This window comes from Ostrinia nubilalis, chromosome 7, assembly GCF_963855985.1.
Source record: "Ostrinia nubilalis chromosome 7, ilOstNubi1.1, whole genome shotgun sequence".
Lineage (NCBI taxonomy): Eukaryota > Metazoa > Arthropoda > Insecta > Lepidoptera > Crambidae > Ostrinia > Ostrinia nubilalis.
This window is the reverse complement of record NC_087094.1, coordinates 7,685,908-7,699,141: the sequence shown is the minus strand read 5'-3', so window position 1 is coordinate 7,699,141 and position 13,234 is coordinate 7,685,908. Positions and strand designations below refer to the sequence as shown.

Genomic DNA, 13,234 nt, shown 5'->3' with positions numbered 1-13,234 from the left:
TATCAAATCTTTCCTCTTTAGTGTTATAAAATATATTAGTGTAGGAGGGAACATCACAAAATACTGAGGCACGTATTTATTTTTATGAAATCCATAAAACGTCCAGGAATATTTACCGGGAAGTAGGTACCTACCTAGCTAAAAGAATAACTGATTTCATAAAAGGCAGGTAGAGTGCCGAATTTTGGCGCCTACGGACGCAAATCCAATAAAGCAATACGACACACACGGCCTGTACGAATAAAAAAGTAGTAAACCAGAATATTGCCGGTATTATTAAATTTGTGGAACAACACGTGATATTGTCCCTACTCGTTATCTATCTCAGATAAGTGGCCTACGTAATAATAGTCCATGGTACGGGTGCGATCAGTGGGCAGAAAAGTTGATAAATTATCGTCACCATAAGGCAAAGTAGGGTAATTGCGCCGGTTTTCCGTCCAGCTCCTGTTTTCGTCCATTTGACCGACTTGCCACAAACAAATACGGAAAATTAGAATACAAACCTAACTTTCCGTGCAAGTTTGGACTTGTTACAATCTATAATATCTAAGTAACAGTTCTGCCTGCATGAAAATGTAATTTGACAAGTAATAACTCCAAAAAAATCTACGGAAGTTGCTGCTGCACACAGGTGAATGGAAAACGTCGTCAAGTTAGAAAAAAAACGTGCCGGTAGGGAACTTTCATGGTATGTTTAATTACTGTTTTAGCTACTTTACGTAATGTTTTTGGCATGTATGTCTAATTATTAGCATAATAAACACTATTTTAAGGGTTTATTAAAGTTTTTGTATAGAAATCTTAGATAATTAAGTGGACTAATACTAGCATAACAATTTTGCAATATTTTGGTTTTCGTCCACGTGGACGGAAACCCTGACACCTAGTTAATATTTTTAATAATCATTTTACTTCAATGGACCTACAAAATACAATGTTTTTTCTTCCAATATGATCTTTATTGCTATTACATTAAACATTTCAGTTTACGTCCACTTTTTAACAGTGATAAACCCATAAAAACCGTTAAAAAGATGTGGACGAAAACAAAAAACAGCTTTAAACGTTGTTGTGTTTTCGTCCATGACGTCATGAGCAAGCACTGCGGTGGACGAAAACCAAAATTAGCTATTCCTGTAGGTTAGTTTTCGTCCATTTGTCCTTCGACCTATTGCAATATTTTCCCCAATTTAGGTAAGAAACGTATTTAAATCTTTTTGATATCATTTGAAAGCTAACAAAATTACCTTTCAAATGATATACCACAATCCATAGTTACTGTATTGTAGAATTGGTTTTAAGTTAATAATTCAACTGCACCCTTTTTTCTACACAGTGGTCGAAAACTAGCGTACGCTAGGACGAAAACTGATTTTTTTGGACGAAAACTAGTGAAATCGCCTCTTTTGCATAAAATATTTTTTATAAAAAAACCCGTGGTATTTACTTATTGTCTTAAAATATTAACGTAAAGTAGACTATATAAGGACTAAAATGACATATGATACATATGAGTAAGGGTATTTTAAGATATTCATTTCGCATCACAAAGTTGGCAACTCCGCTAATTGGACGAAAACTAGCGCACTTACCCTACGTTAAATGTACCACTTCATCAATTATTTGTTTAACAAAAAAAGGAACTAGGTACCTACTAAGTAATAAAATGCATATCTTAAACTGTTTTTACCTTTAGTTAGAACTGAATCCAAGTGCAAGAGCACTGAAACCTAATATGACAATCCGATAAGATAAAGTTAGAACTAACATAACATTATCATAATCTTCTAATGTGAACAATAATTTAATTGAAACCACTTGAAGACGAGGGAAAATGCCGCTATCTTTTTAAATAATATAGGTACCTACTTATTATACCTACCTAGCTACTTTTATCCACTTGACTCACATCTCTAGATACCTACGAGTCAATCTCAGGTGAGGGTGAGTAAAGAATTATCTGACTAGATTTTACTGACAAGTGCTGCTAAGAGCTGTCCTACCTCTTACATATCTGACACAAACAAGTTTATCATTATGTTGTGTCTTATGTTAGTTCTTTATTTCAAGAACATAACGACTCGTTTGATTTCATGGGGGCCATTCATTTAATACGTAAGACGATTTAGGGGAAGAGGGGGGTCGACCATGTCTTATTTTTTCTTACAAGGGGGTGGGAGGGAGTCACAATAGTTCTGACGTAAGATCACAAAAATGCATAGAATTAATTAAACTGAAAAAGCGCGGGCAACCGCGCAAGTGCAGTTTCGCTCGGATGCGTTGTAGAATAGAATAGAAAAATACACAAATGAACAAGTAAAAGAAGAGAGAGAAAAAACATTAAATACACATATTAGGGTAATTGCGCCGGTTTTCCGTCCAGCTCCTGTTTTCGTCCATTTGACCGACTTGCCACAAACAAATACGGAAAATTAGAATACAAACCTAACTTTCCGTGCAAGTTTGGACTTGTTACAATCTATAATATCTAAGACTCTAAGTAACAGTTCTGCCTGCATGAAAATGTAATTTGACAAGTAATAACTCCAAAAAAATCTACGGAAGTTGCTGCTGCACACAGGTGAATGGAAAACGTCGTCAAGTTAGAAAAAAAACGTGCCGGTAGGGAACTTTCATGGTATGTTTAATTACTGTTTTAGCTACTTTACGTAATGTTTTTGGCACGTATGTCTAATTATTAGCATAATAAACACTATTTTAAGGGTTTATTAAAGTTTTTGTATAGAAATCTTAGATAATTAAGTGGACTAATACTAGCATAACAATTTTGCAAGATTTTGGTTTTCGTCCACGTGGACGGAAACCCTGACACCTAGTTAATATTTTTAATAATCATTTTACTTCAATGGACCTACAAATAGGGTTGCCAGGTCGAAAATCACAAAAGCCGGACTTTGTGCTTCATTTGGCCGGACATTTTACCCTAAAAGCCGGACATGTGACGGGGGGGGGGTGCAATTTGTGTCAGCTCATGAGTGAGTACTATCATCATCGGTTGCTATCCAACATCCTGATGCGTGCGCTTCATATGTGGCTCGACTTTCTCCTGGCGCGGCAACCAAATAAAAAGCCGGACAGGCCGGACAAGGCAATATTTTCCGGACAAGTCCCTAAAAAGCCAAACATGTCCGGCTAAAGCCGGACGCCTGGCAACCCTACCTACAAAATACAATGTTTTTTCTTCCAATATGATCTTTATTGTTATTACATTAAACATTTTAGTTTACGTCCACTTTTTAACAGTGATAAACCCATAAAAACCGTTAAAAAGATGTGGACAAAAACAAAAAACAGCGTTGTTGTGTTTTCGTCTATGACGTCATCAGCAAGCACTGGGGTGGACGAAAACCAAAATTAGCTATTCCTGTAGATTAGTTTTCGTCCATTTGTCCTTCGACCTATTGAAATATTTTCCTAAATTTAGGTAAGAAACTTATTTAAATCTTTTTGATATCATTTGAAAGCTAACAAAATTACCTTTCAAATGATATACCACAATCCATTGTTACTGTATTGTAGAATTGGTTTTAAGTTAATAATTCAACTGCACCCTTTTTTCTACACAGTGGTCGAAAACTAGCGTACACTAGGACAAAACTGATTTTTTTTGAAGAAAACTAGTGAAATCGCCTCTTTTGCATAAAATATTTTTTATAAAAAAACCCGTGGTATTTACTTATTGTCATATAATATGAACGTAAAGTAGACTATTTAAGGACTAAAATGACATATGATACATATGAGTAAGTGTATTTTAAGATTTTCATTTCGCATCACACAGTTGGCAACTCCGATAATTGGACGAAAACTAGCGCACTTACCCTATATCGTAAATAGTTTGTATTTCGCGCCAAAAAGGTGCACGTGCGTGCCTCGACACTGGTTTTCAGCGGGTGCCTCTGTGCCTCACCAGCCAACAACTGGTATAGCAAAACGATTTTATGGCAACGGACTCGCTCCACCTGCATTGCGCCTCCCGGGAATTCCCCTTGGTAGTCGTCAAACGTGTTACCTAATAGGGGGGAGCGGGTCTAAAACTAGCGAAAATAGTCTTACGCAATAAATGAATGACCCCATTTCGAAATAACTGTCACTATTAATATTTTCCTACAATTTTTCAACTACCTACAAGTCAGCCTGTCAGTCAGTTCTATAAAGATAACCATTTCCTATCACTTCTTAGTGTAGCAGATGTATTGATATCATGTTATTTAATCTAATTCGACCATTTCGTTTAGGTATTCGAGAGATAAACATGATATCACAATGTGCGAGAATACAGGGGGCTCTTACTAAGTAGGTAGATAGGAATTTTATTTCATTCTATAGAGTATAGAACATTTTGTGTCAGAAATTAGTAGCCCGTTTGCAAGACCGCACAAGGAAAATTGTATGATGATTGCGTTGGAATGAAAAAGCGGTCTTGCTAACGCACGTCCGCTTAAAAGTCTAATTTGAAAGAGCCCTAAGAGCATCCATTGCTCCGTATTAAAGGTGAGAGGTAAACTAAGGCGATTATCCGAAAAGTTTCATCTAATGCTAAGGGTAGGAGTTCTTATTAAAACAAATGTATACATGCTCAATTAATTATATTCATAGCTATATTGTAACTTGTTCATAATCTGAACTTCGATTTAGACACGCGTACCTACATGTAACTGTTCGAACAAAACATTTTAGACGTGCAGGATTTTTATGTCTAAAATCAGTTACATTTTTACTGCAGTCAGCATAATAAAAATCACCGAATCATATGACAAATAAACTTCTTCGTTAACGATAATATAAAGGTAAGTAATTTTTGTAAACAGCACTAATTTAGACATAAATATCTTGCACCAAATAAAAAATCAACATTATTAACAATAATTTTGCCCCACTCTATTTACGATCAACATCGTAATACAACAAACATACACGCTAATTTAAGTTATTCGAACATAATAAACCACAAAAATAAATAAAACATACAAAAGTAACAATCATTCGGTAGCAGGTAATGAAAAAAGTATCTACGCGCATGAATTCCACACTACTTATCATACAAAAAAGTATTATTAGTTTTTCAAAACATGGTAGATAACATTTGGGTTATTCTCCTAATAATACAGATGTTGATTTCAATGAGTGCCATATTTACGGAGGCCAAAAGTTCGTCCGAAGTTAGTTTTGTTTTGTTTTGTATCATGAAAATATTGATAGCAAATTCGCGTTCGTAAATATGACATACCTACATAGGAAAAAACCTAAACTATAACTAAAATTAGACAAACAACTGCGAGGTTCAAGGTGATATATTTTTTACCATGGTTTTTATAGTCCTCTAGTAACTACAAGTTTAGCTTTTTTGTGAGGACACAAAAAATCTGACTCGTCGAACACAATCAAACATTTTTAAACCGCAATAGTGGAGAACTCATACTCGTTCAAATGCCCAATCCTAAATAATAAATGAAAATAATACAAGTTCTAAAACTAATAGTAATGTTCAGCGAATCATATTTACCACTAAACCCAGATTCTGGCATTTGACAAACAAAATATTAAAAGTCCTTGTTTGTCTTAGGTTTACTTGCACAAGATTTATAAGTCTAGGATTGGTGGTTGAAACGGAGGTAATTAGAATTCAAATGTTTAAACAATTCCTATAAGAATTTGAATTAATATAACTTCTTATTCTCTTTCAAGTGCAAACGAACTGAGTGACTAAACATATTATAGAATGATGTTGTAATTAGTAGGCCAATCCTAGATGTGCGAGTGGACCATAAAGAGGAACAATGACAAGCAGTTACACTAATTATAGTCTGACCCCTGGTGTCAAATACTTGCACTAATTACACAGACAGGCCTAGATAATGGCATCTTCGCTAAATTAAATCTACTCTAATTATTTCACACGCCACGATAATAATTATTACATGACTAGTTAAAAGTGGTGTTTAAATTAACTAAACAATCTACCATTTATAAATGACACAAAGATATCATATTGTTTACTTGGACCATACTACTTCAAACAATTTTAAACAATGTTCTGTATTCAGATTTCAGTAAAAATTATACTTAGCTTGTTTTGAGCTTGAGATACTTGTGACTTTAATCCTATTATAATACTCTATGTGTATTAATATAATAATATGTATTTATTTATAACTAAGTTCTAAATATGCATTCCCATTAATATGGTGTATTGGTAATTAATATTCATAATCTTAATTAGGTATGTCTTTTCGTTTGACTAAATATATTAGCAATAAATTCGCAATATGTCTGCACAATGTCATTAAAATTAAATAATTTGGGAAGATTTATGTATCTATCTACCTAAGTTGAGGTAAACATTATATTAAAACATTTTGATACTGAGAATTAATATAGGTGTTTTAAGTAAAAATATTATTTAAATAAATAATTAAAATTACTTAGTTCTAATATCTTTGCCACAATTCTGATAATCATATACAGAAAGATCATACACCAAAAACATATTTTTACATAATGACTTAAGTGTTCCATTCCATCCCGACGTAAGAATTAATATTGCGTCTACGAGTATATTTAATTTTTATAAAGGCCGCGTTACCAATACGCCCCAATATTCAGTGCGATGCAGAATGATGTGACAAAATCTGAATATTTTGATCACAGTTCATAAGCTAAGGATACTATTAGTGGAACTGTCTATACTGCATTCAAATTACGATTTTGAAATAATCAAAACCGAAAGTGCTGCGGAATTAGAGATGTGGGTACACTTATATCGAAAATGTTTTTCAGATTTTTGGGGGCTTTAGGCATGAATTCGACGCGTTACGTAATTGACAATAAAAATACGCGTGAACACGTATAAGATCACTACTACGTAAGAAATATTAAGTGGTTTGGAACATTTAAAAATGTTTCTATTAAGTACAGCACAAAACGCCAAGTCAACAATTGTTTTCAAATCATATAATACTGAACACCAAAAATGTAGGTAGGTATACCATATTAGTACTTCTCATTCTTTTATGGAAACGTATATACTCAATTAAACTGAAATATTGTAGGTAGGTACATATTAAAATTGCATCTAAGCATAGTCACTAAAAATTATAAAAATGTGTAACAGTTGGTAGGTATAAAAAATTTAAGCCAGTGAAGAAGTATGTAAATAGTTTAATGTTACTTACTAAATGTCATGCATTGCATAGTAATTAATTAAGTACCTACCATTTTGTACTATAGATAGCAGTATGTCATCATTAATATATTCCAGAAGTGAATTCTTCAATTTGTGACTATTAAAAAACCACTAAAGTCCCCTAATGTTATTCTCATTCACAAGAAATACTTGGAAACTATTTTGTTTTGTTACAAAAATAATAATAAAAATGACTGTAATAGAAAAACATAAAAAAATAAAATGTACATTAAGTATTTTAGCATGTTCACTATTATCCCTCATTTTTACATAAATTGTGCTTAATAGCCTATGAAAGTTATTTAAATCTATTAGAAGAATATTTATAATTAGGTAATGCCAAAATTAAAAATAAGTTTGTTCCTAATTTCACACTTTGGTAACAAAAGCTATATCATTCAGTCACTTGTATAAATTTTGAAGATCTTACCTATCTTAAATAAACAATCACAAATGTTGAGTCATACAAACACTACTCTTACTTCTGTATGAGTGCAGGAGTAAAGTATTTGTGCACTTACACTATTAACAAAATTCAAAATGATATGATAAATAAGTGCCTCATACTGTCACTGGAATCTTGACCTCTTTGTTGACTATATAAAATTTGTGTTTCTTACCTAAAACGCCCCAAACTACTGCAATATTTTCAATCACAATATTGAATGGAATTGTAGCCAAAGCTCCACCAATGAATAAGAAGAATTTCAGTGGTCCAAATCTATATATGGGGAATGATTTTATAACACCAAATATGTACATGTAAATATTGACAGCACCTATGAATCCACATACAATGTCCAAAAGTGTAGGACAAGGTATGGGACAAACAGCGGCTAGTAAAACATTGCTTGTTGACAATGGCAGTGTCACCCATGAATAACATGATATTGCTAGGAAAATTTTATTAACAAGAGGTATTTCCTTAGAATGTACAACTAAAAGTATACCTTGAATCCATCTTTTTCTCTGCTGGATAAAGTCCCACAAAGTAAATGGAGATTTTTCCCACATTTCACCTTCAACAAAGTTAAATGAGTAGCCTTCCATGTAAGCTTTCATAGCAAAATAGCAGTCTTCAGCCACGGAACCATCCAGACCATTGTCAAAGGACACTTTTCTCTCAGCGCTGACCTAAAAAGATTTAATAAAATTAGACAAAAACAATAAGATTACAGCCATACAAAAATTTAAGCTGATTAAACAATTCTTACCTGTGTAACTACATACGAGCCTTTCCAGCTGAACAATGGCTTGTGGAACAAGTAAAACTGAAACCGCAGCTTGCCCATGTCATCTGCCACACGAAAACTATCTGCTAATGTTGTCACCCAATTAATGATATTTTCATTTGCATAAGTAATAAGTCCTTGTCCAAATTGATGTTGACCATCTAACACAAAATTCAATATTCCTCTGATGGAGTTTTCTGTAAGCAGTGTCTCTTCATCTAAATGCACAATCCAATCTGTCCCAGCCAAAATATTGACACTGTCTTCCAAGCAATACTGCAATGCTCTTGATTTAAATAATGCTCCAGTCTTGGTCTTGTATTCTGAGGGCACTACGACTTCTCTCACTCGTCTGTGTTTAGGCAGGTTTATAGCCTTATCTGTAACTACTTCCACCATGAAATTCTCCATTCCAGCATCTAAGCACAAGTTCATATTTTTAGTGACATTCTCCTTCACAAGTTTTGGAAAATCACCTCTGGTTACCACTCTGATGCATATAAATGGTGCCAACAGAGGAGAACCTTTTAATTTCACTTTGCCGGGGAAAGCATTGAAAAATATTAATCCAGCAAAATTACATAAAACCTGAGGTATAGTGAGTAATGTTAACAGTCTCAAAACATACAAAATAATTGTTCCATATATTCCATAAGCTTCCCAAGGATCAACTATTTCTTTCTGTTCATCATTCACATTTATGGCTCCGGCAAAAACTAGGAAGAAAAATATGAATGATAAAAATGAAACACAATGTAATAAATGTTTCACTCTTCCTCTTAACATCCTGAAACAAAATTATTCATATTAATTGATATATTTAATCATGACCAGTTTCAAATTAAATTGTTATAATTATTGATGATTCTACAATTGAGTAATAATGATAAACACTATCAAATCACAGATCTATTTGAGTAAATTTATCAATGAAGTTTTACAAGGAAAATTATGAAATCATATGACCTCACTTTTGCATCTGAGATTGTACTACGATTATTTTACGAATGCCTTGATAACTACGTCCAGTAAGTAATATGTATAATAAAATACAATTAAGACCGATATAGGTGGGTATAGCAGACATTATTATAAAAGCTTGAGGTCAACGATTACAATAATTATTTTTCACAACAACACAAGCACCAGACCTAAGCCTACTTTTTGCATTTCCAAATTGTTTCACCACACAAAAGCTAAAAGATATTTTTGAAATTCATAACGATCGATGCTTTGACTTACCTTGGAATTTTACAGTGGGTAATTATCACAGACAATCAAACAGGTAAGATTATCAAGAAACTTATTCTAAAGAGTAAAATGTCGAAAAATAAGAACAAACAATGGTACTAAAATTAAATTCACAAATTAAATTATTAACGCATAACTAAAGTCCACACACGCCCTAACAACACACCAACAAAGTAAATAATAATTCAATTTCTGTCATTCAATCAATGACGTTCGTTCATTCTCAAAAACTTTATGTACTCATTCTTCTTCAAAGACCTTATAAGGTCTATTATTCTTCTCACCTTCTTCTTTTTTGATGATGTTGGCAATACACGTCGAGGTCGACTTGATTTGTGCCATTTTCAAGTATGTGATACAAGTTACAAAATGAGATCAAGTAATAATATTATGAAGGATGATAGTGATACCCCTTCCCACCCTTTGAGTCTCAGTAAAGTTGTGGTGCTTTACTGAGACTTCCTATGGACAACTTGAGAGAACCAGAAGAATCACGATGCACTGTTTTGCTTCACTTGCCCACACTCATGCACGTTCACGAACACTCAATGGCTAATAATCCACCATTATTACACATTAATAGTCGCCCACACACGAATTTGAGGAAATAAAACAAAACCGCTAACATGACGCTTCAGATTCCCGCCAAAAAGTCTTCTCACCTTCTTCGTTTGATTCCAATATTTATTGAATATCATAAAATGGCTAAAACTTTACCCTTACCTCTATAAGTAGGTAAATCTTTCTTAGGTTTCTTTTTATTATTAAAACCCATGTGGATTTTGAATAAATAAAAATAAAAGATGTATAGCCCGACCAGGAACATAAAAACCCTCGCCATGTTGCGGAAAACTAATTTCTTTTAATGGCAACAGTAACTGAAAACTTCATTGACATGTCACCTTGCATGTCAGTCTATTGCTGTCAAAGTGTAAACAAACTGTATTTTAAATGTACGCAATTGATTTTGTGAATTAAATTGCTAAAATCTTTTTATAGTCGTGAAAGAAAAGTGGTTCACAATGTGTTAAAGTATTTGTCGAAGAGAAATACTAAGGGTTCGGACAATATTTTCATTGAATAATGTTTCCGACAAAGGTTGTCAAATTGACTGACATGTTTATCGCATAGTACAGTCCACTATGAAAATTAGCTATGGTTTGTTTCAACTACCTATTTTTAAAAAAATGTCACTTTCCAAGTGTTGAATTTTATGGAATTGGGAAAGAAGTACCGAGTTTGAAGCGTTCATGAGCAAACATTGCAGTTGACAACTGAAAATAAAAAATCTTGGAAATGTACACCGTGCGCTAGTATGAAGAATAAGGCAAAAAATACAGTTCACACAGCAAATCAAAATTTTCCATCGTCTAGCAAGAACACTAATATTACTTTACGAAAAAAGCAATCAGATATTAAATTACCAAGTTCACCAACTAGTAGTATCGATACAACCACCGATACTACATCTTCTGCTGATACACTTTTCAATAGAAGCTGTCCGGAAAATAACATACATATGTGGGAAGAAATCGAGGAACTTAAAGCAAAAGTATTACTATTAGAAACGAAACTTGAAAGTGCAGAAAATGAAGTCGAGAGATTGTTAAATGAAAACTACTCACTGAAAGACATAATATCTAATAGAGATTCAAAAATAAACCAGTTGACAAGAATCTTTCAATCTACGCCGAAGAGCCACAGTAAAAAAGAAACACCATCTCGGAAAAAAAGGGAAAAGACCATAGAACCAAAGGAGAAGTTACCTGATTGCAAAATTGGAACCATCTTATCAAAAACACCGGAAAAGCATTCGTCCCTGAAGAAAAAGAATATTGATACGCAAGTGACGTCGCCTGAAAATTTACGAAATCCCGAAGAAAGACATCATACGATCTCATCTAACTCGTCTCGCCAAGATCTGGGACCCAAGATCTGCCTGTTAAGTTGTAACAAATTTAATAAAACTAGATCTATAGCAATGTCTAATTTAGGTGAAAATTTATGTCATTATCTAATGCCAAACTGTGGTATAAGGCAACTTGTGAACGGTATCGACGCAAAATTAGTAGACTTTACAATGTCAGATTACTGTATCATACTTATAGGTGAGGATGATTTCAAAAGAACTACGGATTACTACGACTTAATTAAATACTTACGAGAAACGCTAACAAAAATTAAGCACACCAATATTCTCATATGTCTTCCAACCTATAAGTATCATGGATACACAAATCTCTTTAATTGGAGAATAGAAATTTTTAACCATGTATTATATGCAGATATAATGACCCATGAGTATGCTTATGTGATTGATTCAAATCGCGGCCTAGAATATAGTAATACGATGTTTCACAAAAGTTTTGGCACCATTAATAATCGTGGCCTAAACTCAATATTTCAAAGCGTAAGAAAAATAGTAAATATGATTAGAGAATATCACACATCCCAAAGTAATGTTTGTGCTCTTGAACAGCAAAATCAGGGCGTGCCTTTAACAGAAAATAAAACGTTTTTTCGACGCCTTTCTATATAGTAATTGTCTAGGGATACTTCATCAGAATATTGCCGGGGTTCTGAATAAGCAGGAGGATTTGTATTGTGCATTATCCGACCTAAATGATAAGGGCTTATATGTTGACGCATTATGTTTATGCGAAACAAACTTAATGAAAGGGTCCGAATTCAATTTAAAACTAAAAAATTTTGAGATCGCGACTTCTTTTTCGAGGAAAAAATCTAAAAGAGGAGGCGTTGCTATTTTAGTTCGCAAAAATATTGAATTTACAATATTAAAAGAGCTGGAAAATATTTCAATACCGTACAGCTTTGAATGTTGTGGGATAAATATAAATAAATATGGTATAGTATTGATATGTATTTACACTAATAAAACACCGTCATCAACAAATTCGATATTTTTTCATAAATTATGCGAAATGTTGGAATCAATAGGTTATCATAGTAGGAAAAAGTATGTAATATGTGGAGATTTCAACATTGATCTCATGAAAGATACTAAGATTTCGACAGAGTTAAAAAGATTATTTGAAACGTACAATTTGCAAGCAACCATTCAAGACGCTACTAGGATTACGGCAACATCAAAAACATGCATAGACCATATATTCACAAATGTTCAAGGGGGTCAAGCTAACGTTCATGATCTAGGTCTATCAGATCATACGGCTCAATCTTTTCTCATTCCTATAAGTAAACGTCTACATACGCCTATTAAATGGTGGTATGAATATAGACGAGATTATTGTAAAGATAACCGTAGAAAGTTTAGAGATTGCTTGTCGGCTCTTACTTTTACAGAAATATTTGAAGAAAAGGACGCATCCCAAGCTTTTGAAAATTTCTATAATTTATTTACTCTTTTTTATAACCTTTGTTTCCCTGTACACAAAATCAAAGTCTCGAATAAAAATATTTTTTCGAAATGGTTAACTAGAGGAATCAAAAGATCTAGTACATATAAAAGAAAATTATATATTAAAAGTAGACATTACAAAGAACATAAAACTATTTACAA

At 33.2% G+C, this 13,234-nt stretch overlaps 1 protein-coding gene across 2 annotated transcripts in view; it reads right to left on the bottom strand.

Annotated features, from left to right (window-relative positions):
• The window catches only part of LOC135073191 (beta-1,4-mannosyltransferase egh), a 332,203-nt gene extending 322,287 nt beyond the window's left edge, over positions 1 to 9,916 (bottom strand). The window contains exons 1-3 of one of the 2 annotated variants that reach the window (XR_010257592.1): positions 9,685 to 9,916; positions 8,425 to 9,229; positions 5,534 to 8,344 (exon numbers count right to left, since the gene is read on the bottom strand). Coding sequence is in view for 1 of the 2 variants with exons in the window: in XM_063967269.1 (XP_063823339.1) it covers positions 7,772 to 8,344; positions 8,425 to 9,228 (1,377 nt within the window). In the remaining variant the exon portion in view is untranslated. Of the gene's footprint in view, positions 1 to 4,596; positions 8,345 to 8,424; positions 9,230 to 9,684 lie in introns of those variants that run through there. The other variant, XM_063967269.1, reaches the window with a different exon arrangement.
• Between the last annotated feature and the right edge of the window lie 3,318 nt (positions 9,917 to 13,234).